General features: G+C 43.5%; 1 protein-coding gene across 1 annotated transcript in view; it reads right to left on the bottom strand.

The window, feature by feature from the left end:
• Positions 1–8,230: 8,230 nt before the first annotated feature.
• The window catches only part of LY86 (lymphocyte antigen 86), a 39,659-nt gene continuing 36,215 nt past the window's right edge, over positions 8,231–11,674 (bottom strand). Inside the window, exon 5 of the mRNA XM_024223357.1 lies at positions 8,231–9,724. Coding sequence (XP_024079125.1) covers positions 9,641–9,724 — 84 coding nt within the window. The 3' untranslated portion in view covers positions 8,231–9,640. The remainder of the gene's footprint in view (positions 9,725–11,674) is intronic.

Here is an 11,674-nt window from a genome sequence, read left to right as displayed (position 1 = left end):
TTCGCGCCCTAGGCAAAACTTCCACCTTGCGCCCCCCCCCCCCCTCCGCCAGCCCCCCCCCCCCTCCCCCGGGCAGCCATGTGGCAGCTACCCACCCCAGCTCACCTCTGCTCCACCTCCCTGAGCACGCCGCCCCCACTCTAATTCTCCTCTCCTCCCAGGCTTGTGGCACCAAACAGCTGATTGGCGCCGCAAGCCTGGGAGGCGGGAGAAGTGGAGCGGCCGCTGCACTGGGAGAGGGAGTCTGAGCCGCACATGTCAGCACGCCGCCGGCAGCCCAGCCCAGGAACGCTGTAAAAAAAAAATTGGGGGCACTGCTTTTTGGCGCCCTTGGCAACCGCCTAGTTTGCCTTAATTGTAGCACCGGCCCTGATTACATAGCATAAGATGTAGAATCCTATAAGTTACTTAAAAGTCTTCCACACCCAGGTACTGGATCTTGAATGGTATGTAGCTGTAAAGAGGAAGAAAAGGTGTCTAGCACTAGTCAGAAGAACAGCCAGAAAAAACCTTTAGTGTATTGAGTTGAGTAGAGCTGGGCAGGAATCAATTTTCTATTTTGTGGGAAATTCCATGAGTGTGAAATTTTTTTCTGTTCCTGAATGGAATAGAAACAAAAAATGTGAAATTACCTGCGGGATGAAATTCTGATTTTAGTTTTGGTCAATTGAAATTTTTTGTTTTGATAAAATCAAAACATTTTGTTCCAGTTTCAGTATTTTAATTTTTTTTAAATTTAATTATAAAATAAATTTCAAACCAAAAATCATTGAGAAATGAAAAATTGAAACATTCCATTCTGAAAATGTCTAGATATTATGTTTTGACATTATCAAAATTCTTCATTTATATATATTTTTTCTAAAATGAAAATTCATCAGAATCAACACTTGTTTCTGGCAGACTTTTTGCTCTTGAGGAATCAGCATTCTCTGATGAAAAAACATTCAGTCAGAAAATTTGTGACCCATTGTAGATGGCAGGTTAGCTAAGTGCTGGAAAAAGTCTGGAGTTCCCTTCTCTCATTATGATTCACCTCCCCTCCCTCCACTCAGAACAGTTATGGTCACTCACCCTCTCATCCCTTCCTATCCCTGAGTCCCACTGGATAGTGAGGGGACACGAGTTCTGGGACTAAGAAGTCTGGTGATTTGGACACCAGAGTGAAAAAAAGGATAGCAAGGCTCTATCAGTGGAAGTTAGCAGGATGTGGGCCTCATTTTCTTGAGCGTTAGCTATATGGGCAAAGCCTCACTACAGCTGGGGTTCAGAGGGGAAGCAGCACTTCCTTCCCAAAGGTTCTAGTTGGGGCTGAAAAGAGCTGTTTTGCTAGAGAGGGTACTGCTATAAAAGCATGGTCCTATAATCTAAAAATTACATAAAGTTCTGCTTGAATCCAAGGTAAGCTCCAGTGGTACAAATAGTTGCCTTCCTTGTCTGCACTTGGAGTTTACACCAGTGCAGCTGCTGGTTGCTGGCCATTGAGTGCTGGAATCAAGGCAAATCCACAATATAGACAAGGCTGTATGGCAGCTATGGATGAACAGGAAGATGTGACTCTTGGAGATAATGAGATATTGATATTCCAGGGGAATTTGGCACTGTAGGGAATGCTCTGGCATTCCACTGCCACATTCCATCATTACTACACAGAAGTTCCATTTAGGACCTGCAGCAAAGTGGCTAACCACCTTTCTTTTTAAACATTACGTACAAGATACATATTTGTTTTTAAATGGATCTGCATTTATTTTCTCCAGTTCTGCGGTTATATTTATGAGTGTTAACAAAATAATTAGAGGTGGAAAAGAATCACCTGTTTGTGATCTGGATCCAAACTTCCCTGAAGTTTGGGGATGATTGAATTTGATGTCCCTTTTCTACTTATTAGAGAACAGCCCAAGCTGTAACGAAGAAATACAAGCTTCATGACAAGATTTTTTCCCCCCATTCATAGAATCAGTAATAAAACCTTGGTAGTAATTTATCTGACCTCTGCAAAGCAATAGAAAATCTATGTTGTAACTAGGGAGCTACTGACAGCCTTTTCATCTTTCACAGCACCCCCATTAATGGGTAAATTGGTTCTGCTTTGATTTTTAATTGGCTACAAACAATAGTGTCTCCAGCTAATTGATTCAAGCCTGAACTTTTTCTCTAACATTAAGATCAGTTTGGATGTCTTCATTTTTAATACTTACTTTTTCTGTTGGCTTCACTTTCTGGCATTCAGAATGGGAAATAGCTGGGGTTTAACTTCAATAAATTGAGATGAAAGAGTACAGGGAACTTGTGTGCAGTGTTTCCTAGCCTGAAATAACAAGGACTGCAACAGCCACTGCTGTTTCCATTTCAGAGATGGTTAGAGAGAGGGAGGGAGGGAGACAGAGGGAGGAAAGTTATTGGCATCATGTGGTTGATGTGGGGACAAAGGACCTGATCCTGCACATATGCACAGGATATGAATAGTCCCATTGAAGGCAAAGTTAAGCACTTATGTTTTTGCAGGACTGGGATCTAGCTCAGTAGTGAGAGGACAGAAGAATCCTTAATATGGATCAGACAGAGCCAGCTGCATTGTGACTAAAGCATATCAAGCATTAAATAATTAAACCCTATAGATCAGTGATTTTCAACCTTTTTTCATTGCAGACACCTAACAAATTTTGAATGGAGGTGCAGATCCCTTTGGAAATCTTAGGCATAGTCTGTGGACCCCCAGGGATCCGTGGACCACAGGTTGAAAACCGCTGCTATGTGTGCACCATTCCCCACCACTTCTTCCCCCAAAAGATCCCAGAATTTTTCAGGCTGACAGCTCTCAGCATGATAAAGGGAGGGCAGGGAGGGAAAACAAGTGACAATCTAGTCTTGGAAGGGACGGAGAACATTCAATATTAAATACAAGTGTTTAAATACTAAATAAGGAAGAAACCATCAGCGCATTGAGAAGCAATAGGCCCACCTTGTCTCTCTACTAACTCCAGCTGTAAAATTTACCATAAGAAAGCTAGTAAGTGGGAGCCACGCAAGCAAACAAAAGACACAGGGTTACTGGAAAATATTTGTTTTGGCTCTCAGCAGTGCCATTCTCGTGATTAAACCCTCGGGAAGTTGAGCCCCTTTCTGGTTGTTTCACACTCAGCGTCATGCTGTCCTGTGGTTAGATTGATGGTGGCAGAGCAGAGTGAGGAGAGTGGGAAGAGGAGGAAAAAAGAAAAGCCCATGGGTGGCTACTCAGCGTGTGAGTCAGTGATAACTGAATTTCTGAAACCAGCCACTATCATCTCACTCTAAAATAGCCTCAGGATTATTGTATAACCAGATAGTGGATACATTATGACAATGCCAAAGGATGTTTTACCATCTTGTATATTCATGAGTGGCCGACCAAATAGCAGGTGGGCCCTTACCAACAGAATACACTCCTTTGGAACAGGGGTGGCATTTGTCTCATGGTGAGCTCCTGCAGAGCTCAGTTCTTGGACCCCTACAGGTGTTGACACTGGGTGGGCTTGCGTCCCTGCATCATCATGCTGGGCTGGGCTTGCGTTCATTTGTAACTCAGTTACCATATCAGGGGGCTGCCTCGGGGCCGCCAACGATTGAATGGGTTGCAGGTGCCTAATGCTGCCACTGTACTGGAAATCCATCTAAGCAAGAGCCTGGTCTCTTTTAGTGTGTCTTGTATGTCTGATCTCTTTGTTCAGGCTTTTTGGAGATGCTTGAAATCACCCTGGCAATTGTCTGCTGGCTGATACTACTTGCTTGTCTCCAATTCTTTCAGGCTAGTTAGTTTTGCATGTGGGAGGCCCTCAACTGGTGAAAATGTTATTTTCTCTTGATCCCAACAGTTTTCTAGTACCTAGGCCAACTTCTAGTATTAGGTAATAGTAATGATGATGGATACCTTTTAGAAAAGGCTTGTAATAATGATCTTTCTAGCCACCTCAAACACAAATGTCTTGTCTTTCATTTCATGGGTTTAAAACATATAACAAATGTGGCATTAACTTACTGTGTCTCCTTTGTTCCTTTTGTCATTGCTGTTCACATTTTACTTCTCTGTCAGTCCAGCATGGTCTTGTACCTCAGGCTTCACTGTGCTTCAGAATTTGTCCAATTTGTGTATAATTTTGATGACATTTCCTATAAAAACAAATTTTTCCAAAACATTTTTTTTTCTGAATTTCCATTTTGTGGGAAATTTTGTAAAGATTTGTTTTTGGTCTAATTTGGAATGTCAAAATTTTCTGTCAGACAATAATGCTGAGTTTTGACCAGCTCTGCTTACAAACTAAAGAAGACAAAACAGACAGATGGAGGGTTAGAGGAAGTGGAACAAACAGTGGCTAAGATGGCCAAGTGGTGATGGTACAATGAGTCACATCTAAATAGTATAAAATCTTGATGACACAATGTTTTGTTTTTTAAACGATATGTATATAGAGATGGCCCCAAATTGCCCAACAGCCATGCTGTGATATTAATTATAAGCCTCACTGTAGCGGGGGGGTCTTCCGGAAGTTGAGACAAATTTGTAACCCTTGCAAAACAATTCATGTGGGCCCCTCTCAGCAGAACCCAGGAGACAGTGTATAACCTCCTCCAGCCAGCTCTGTCATGCCATGCAGGGGAAGGTTTTGCATTTGTAGCATTGGGGGCAAGTACTATTTAATTATTTATTTTTGCAAAATAGATGAAAATCAACTGTGATGGAAAGGGCACCCCAAGTCCTCTGCACCACTTACTTCCTGCACAGGTAACTGTTGGTGTAGCAGTAGGGGAGCCCTTTACACAAATCCAGTGGCCCCAATACCCTATGCAGCTGACACAGAGGGGTGGTGACTGCTCTTCCAGCCATTGCCCTACTCCTATTTCAAATGGGAGTAGGTCAAAGTGCACCAAGGAACTTCTGGTGTGTGGTAGCAGGGTCCACACAGCCAGTTAGTGTATGAACGCTCGTACACTAAAGATACACTCCCCAGTTTGTCACGCACTAACTTGCCATCTAGACAAGACCTTTGTGTCCTTTAGTCCTTAGCTTTGTGTGCTGGGCTATTCTTCGAAGTGCAGACGCACTCTCTGAAGTCCTTCTGTTGCTTTGGGGCTCCCGACTGGAATGTGCTTTACAACATTGGAGGCATGGAGATCCCACATCCACATCATCTATTCATTTTATGCATTTGTAATGTGCCAACCACAGTGTCATCCAGGCCCCCAGTCCTGCAGGAGCACATGTGGTTGGACCTTTGTGTTACATGGGGCCCCTTTCAGTTCAGTGAGGCTCTGCATAGGCACAGGTTTGCTCCCATGCAGTTCCTTAAAAGAGTGGGGCCTAGGTGCCACATGGATCCTTCATCAGAATAGGGGTGTGCTATTCTGTTGCAATGAGAGCTGGGTGGTGTATAGGACTAGGACGAAGATAACTTCATGTTTTAATTTGCCATTATCCTGATTCAGACCCTTCTGAGGTCTCCCCCACCACTGTGTCCCAGAGAACCAATGAAAGAATAAAATGGAGCAGCCAGAGCCTTCTTTAGAGACACACTCAAGAGTCTAAAAAGGATCCTTAAAAATACATGCACTCATTTTGAGAAAAGAATAGCACCTTTGAAGACAACAGAATACTACACAAATCCCCAAAGTTGTTTCCAACCCACACAGTTCCTTCAGGGAAGTCGTTGAGCACAGAATCTAGCCATCGGTTTCATTTCTGCCTCCTCCTCCTCCTGGCTTCAAGGAGAGCTGATTGGGAAGTTCACAGGTCCTTGTTTCTGTGAAAGCATCCTTCCTCCTCTCTAGAGCTGTGAATCACTGGAGGATGTGCTCTCACACTAACACAGCCCAGGTATAATCAGAACTTGTTTGTTGCTATGGTAGCTTTATTTAGCTTTTTAAGGCTATTTTGGAAAGACAAATGCTGTAATTGCTAAATCTGTTCTAATTCAGGCATCACAGTGTGGCTGCGCCCCACACCTTCTTGGGACATGAAGGGGTTAACACGCTATACTGGGACCAGAGAAGACAAAAATCCCTGTCCTGCAGAAACTGCCCAAACTGCCAAGCCTGGAGGGGCCCAGCTGAGGCTGATTATGAACAGGAAATAAAAGGAGAAGCTGGGTTAAGCCAAGGGGCTTTTCAGGATGAAGGGACTGAGCCACTTTTTAATCTGGAAGCAGATGAAGCTATGGGCTGCTAAGCTGTGGAGCAGGGTTGGCAAGGGAAGCCTCTTAGTTCTTAGATAGCAAATAACTGAGCAAAGGGTTCGAGTACACCACCAGGAATAAAATGTGTTTCCAGTTTTATTTGGGGAGTAAGAACTTGGGTTTATTTTTAGTCATTTACCTAATTCTCTCTGACAGCAAGAGACAAGCAGTGTTTGTGCGGAAACCAAGGACTGTTCAGCTGATCTTGGTGTGATGTACTGGCTTTATGTATGTGTATTTGTGTGAGATCCTCTAGTAACTGGTCTATCAAGAGGCTAAGGGTATATATACACAGCAATTAAATACCCCTGGCTGGCCCAAGTCGGGGCTTGGGCTATGGGGCTGTAAAATTGCAGTGTAGACATTCGGGCTCGGGTTGGAACTCGAACTCTGGGGACTCTGCAAGGGGGAAAGTCCCAGAGCCCAGGCTCCAGCTGAAGCTCCAGGCTCCAGCCCGGCAGCCTGAGCCCTGTGAGCACAAGTCAGCTGACATGGACCAGCCGCGCCTGGTGTTTTATTGCAGTGTAAACATATCCTAAGGGACCTGCTACAGTTAACACCAAAGGGAGATCTATTTTAGCTCAGGCAATAGAAGTCTGATTTCCGGAGATGAGATTTTGTTGCTCGGATGTGTAGTTTATTGCGTAACTGATTATTCACAGCACACAGGTAGTACCACACCTTAAGTAAGAGATGACCAGTTTATTTATTTCTCCGGTAATGGAAATTTTTGGAGGTATGCTTCTGGATTGAAGAACTTGGTAGCCCGGGCAATGTCTAGGTCGTAGGGGACACCTATTTTAGTCGGAGGTGTTTCAACTAGTGAAGGCCCTTGGGATTGTTTTTCATTTGGTATGGTTGGTTGGTTGAAGGCAAGGCCATCCAATAGGATTTTAGCGGCAAGGTTTGTCATGGAAGCGAGCTGGACATAGGGAACATTTCCGTGTGCTACTAACGCTGCTAGATGCGATTTTGATGGTTTCTTCTCCATGTCAGTTTGTTCTGACTTTTGTAACCATGTAGGAGTCTTGTAGAGAGGGCTTAAATTTAGGGGGGGAAAACCTATAAATACAACTCTTTCTGTGAGAGACAAGGTGGGTGAGGTAATATCGTTTATTGGGCCAACTTCTGGTGGAAGGTACAAGCTTTTGAACTTTTTTTGTATCCATTTTTGTGATACCTTCTGGGCAGGTTACAAAAATTTAAAGTCAGTCTCCACTGTGGGTTTTCCACAACATAGTCATTGTGTGCACATCCACACGCACCATGCTGCCTAACTGTTTGTATGTGGGCTGATATCCCATACTTCCTCAGAGGTCTACCCTGTATAGCTTTATTATCACTGAGCACAGCTGTGACTCATTGAGTTAACTAACATAATGCTGAGTACTGTTTAGCAGGCAACTAGGATAAACTGTGTTCAACATAGCATCAGCTAATTATGTTTAAACCCTGATCAGAGCAAGGTTTAATCACAATTAGCTGTCAGTATGTTGAATGTTTTGTCCCAGTTTATACTTTGCCCGTTAATTTGTGTTGAGCACTGTCAGTTAACATGGTTATTCACAACTATATTCAGTCATGGTAAAACTGCATAGTGTAGATCAGGTCCCTGAAACTTGAACACAGTTGGTGAAACTGGGTTTAACAGGTCCACCGCATGGATGGAAAATGGAGGACCATCTCGGAACACAATGGTTATTTATCAGGGGGCACTGTTAGTTCAGAGATGCATTCTTTTGATGAGATCTCGGGGCAACAGTTGGGGAATGGTTCTTTCTGAGAGAATTGAAGATGGCTTATATCTCTTATCCTGATATTTCTCTGCATTGTTAAAGCCAGGGAGGAGAGGATATTCAAGTCTCAAGCAAGAAATTGTAACTTTTTCTATGAGTTTTTTGCTTTACCTTTTGGGTGGACCTCAGAGGCAAAATACCTAAACAGAAAAAAGAACATAAAGGACTCTTTTTCATATGACTTTATTGAGAAGCAGATGGACATAATAGCATATAAGTAGGGTCGTTCACATGTCATTAAAAAGGACGTAAAAAACAAAAAAGCTAATCCAAAAAATCGAAGACTGGAGTGCTGTTACTCCAGAGAACAGATATGACACAAGGATTGCTCAAATAGCAGGTGGAATACTTCTGTTCACATTCTTGGGTCTCTCTTTCATGGATTTATTAAAAAGAGTCTACACAGAAAGTGCTGGGGATGTTCTATCCCCATTGAGCACTACAGGGCTACAGTGAGGTTATGCTGTAGCTTCTATAAAAGTATGTGGATGAATGCTGCAATCGGGATGTCTGAAGAGGCTTCCACATCATGTAGGCCTTTTCCCTACTTTCCTTATGTCTTCCTGAACATAAATAATTTGGTTTTCTTCACCGTTAATAAATGAGCTGGTATCTGCAGCTTTTTGTGACATTATATTGTATTGATTGCAAATGTTAAGTGCATAATACTGAATGCATGTTGAGAGTTTAACTGTTGGGTGGGTGCCTTCCTGACCTTGATATTGTAATAGCCAATGTAAGATATTGGAAGCTTAATTTCTTTTTTAAATGGCCCTGTGCTAAGTACTGAACTGTACTGAATTTGGAAGGGATAATGTGAGGCACTCCCTCCTCCCCACCAGAGACTGAGTGCAATATAGTGGTTCCCAAGGCATATATTTCCAAGAGTAAGACCTGGGCAGTGCCAGTGCCCTCTTCTCCTAATGCAGTAACTGCAACTCCTCTCCTCTGGTATAATGTTGGCCTGCCTCTCATTTAGTTAAACTAAGGTTGCTCCAAATCCCATATCATGTCAGACAGAGCAAAATTGAAATCTGGGACAATCGAAGTCTATCATTGGATCCAGCATGTATAAAATGAGACAGACATTCGTTGCACCAAGTTCAGGTCGGAAAGGGTTCTGTGGTTGGAACTCCCTGCCTAGTGTCAATCACAAAAGCCATCGCTCTAGCAGGCATGCCCGTGTTTGGGAACCACTGTGCTAAGTCCCCTCCTGCCTCCAGTAGCCGAGGAAAAAAGGGCAGAGTTCAAGCACCAAGCTCTGATCTCCTCCTGCTAGACAGCTCACTGGGCAATGCCTGTTTCATTCAGGTCTGTAGTTAGTGGACTAGAAGGCTTTTGAGTGTTTAAAACTCTTGCTATTTTAAAGCAGCCATATATTATAGAAACAAAAACAAATGGAGTACAGTGAATGTCATAGGATAAATTACCTCTTGGGGTTCTAGTGACTTCCTAAAAGCAATAGATTATAAACAAGAATAGCACCCGAACCTCTGAGTGGAATTATTTCCTTCAATCTCACTGTAGATGTAGAATATAACTAACTTTCTTAGCTACAAAGCTTGCACTATTTTGGTGATCTGCCCCTTTAAATGAACTGGTTCTGATCCCTTCTTTGCTTTATATGGGGAAAAATTATTTATTTTTTATGGTAAAATCAGCACAAGCAACGGTGAGATGATCTCCATTATACAGCTTCACTGAAACTGTGTACTCTCCCTGTGTGAAACAAAAGCAAAACATTAGATTAGCACACAAATAGTACAGAACTGCCTCTCTTCATAGGAGAGAGACCCCTTTTTCATTAAAATAGTTATGCCCCTCCTTGAAAGCTCTTCCAGTCCAAATATGTTTCAATGGCGGTAAAAGGTGTGGCCCATTTTTCTTGCCAAATGTCCCTCTTCGTACATATCAAATGTTGATAGCGCAGCAAATTCAAAATTAAAACATGGTGGTAAATGCTTCCATAGGGAAACAAAACTCTTTGATATTTAAAAATTCCTTTCAGGTCCATGCAGTTTTTTTTTTGCTTTTTCTGAAACAATTGCACCTTGGCTTTTGTTATTAAGGCTTTCTCTTTACTTTGCAGCTGCTGTGTAATCAGAGTGGGAGAAATGTTCTTTTGACTGGGATTCATCCCACTCTAATCTTATTGTTCAAATATTGCACTATTATAACTTCAGATGAATTTTCACAGACGTTAACATATTAATTGGGTATTTTAAAAAAAAGCATCATCTGTAGAAACACAGGACACAGACACAGAACTTGCTGTATTTTAGTTCCAACAAAACAGGTGGAAACAATAATGCTTCCTTCTGGGGACAATTTCACATCAGCACTCTGCCCAGTGTAGAAGAGAAACTATGCACGGTCTAAATGTGTAGACCTGGGCTTAGGGGACATCCTAATTTAATAGGTCAAAATATCTGTCTCCTCCTAACAGTCAGAAGTATTGGGAAAGTCAGGTGGCTAAGCTCACTTAAGAGATTGAGAGGAGGACTTAATACAGAAATTTGTTTTAATTCTGGATTTTTGAGCCACATTTGGTCTTCTCTGCAGAAACTGGGCAGGAAACCTACCAGAAGTGTGGAGGCTCGGGGGAGCAGTGCTGCCTTTGGCCTCCACCCATAGAAACCTCTCTGGGTGTTCAGGGCTCTCTGGCTTTGAGGCGGCGGGTGTGTGCATCTAGTAATTGATTGCGTTCCTGGGGATTCTCCTCTCTGTACCATGTGGATTTCTGCAACAGTAACTGGCCTCTTCCCCCTTGAACCTCTCTTTGGGGACAGTACAGTGTAGGTTCCGGAGGAGGCCCCATGACAACATGGTTCCTGAGTATATAGCCTTGTTTGTATTGGATTCCATAGGCGCCAACTCCGTGGGTGCTCCGGGGCTGAAGTACCCACGGGGAAAAATTGTCAGGGTGGGGCCAGGGGCGGGGGGCCGCGAGCACCCACTGGCGCCAGGGAAAATTGGCGCCTATGCTGGATTCCACTGAACAGAGTCTCTCAGAGACAACTCATATCTGCTGTGAGTGGTAGTGGGGGGCAAAATTTAAAGGTTTGGCCACCCCCAAAATAGCTCGAGTCACTGCCCTCCTCCCCCTGAGGCAGGTCCCTCCCCCTTACTCTCAGTCTCCCTGCCTGGAAAGCAGCAGCCCCTCCCTGCGGCTCCCAGCTGCTGCTTCTGGCTCTCCCCGTGGGGCGCAGCTCATGGGCTCCAGCAGCTGCCGCGCAGGGAGGGGGGCTCAGCCGCACCATGTAACTGAGCGGGGCCGGCAAACCTTGGTAGAAATCTGGGGAGGCACGTGACCCTGCATGCCTTCTCCCCATGCGTCGCCTCTGGACCCTCTTGAGGTGGCTGATATTAGATCAATGTTTATAATAATCAGAGCCAGATTCTGCCACCCATATACATATTGAGTAGTACCTTATTCCCCATGGGTCAGAGTGGAAGAATTAGGCCCTTATTAGGTAATTGAGGTTGGTTTCCTGTTCTGTTACTTATAAATGTATTAATTCTTCAGTGCTCTATAGTCTTTTGCATGGATTTGCAGGTCACAACAGGCTGTTGTGACCTGTCCCAATTGTTCTAGAATGACTGGATTTCTTTAAACTTTATTATAACTTTTTGATAATTTGGAAAACTGAATTTTTATAAATAAAAAAA

The sequence above is a fragment of the Terrapene carolina genome, unplaced genomic scaffold (assembly GCF_002925995.2).
Source record: "Terrapene carolina triunguis isolate 2854851 unplaced genomic scaffold, T_m_triunguis-2.0 Scaffold58, whole genome shotgun sequence".
NCBI lineage: Eukaryota > Metazoa > Chordata > Testudines > Emydidae > Terrapene > Terrapene triunguis.
Note: the sequence above shows the minus strand (reverse complement) of the source record. Positions and strands in the feature narration are given on the sequence as shown.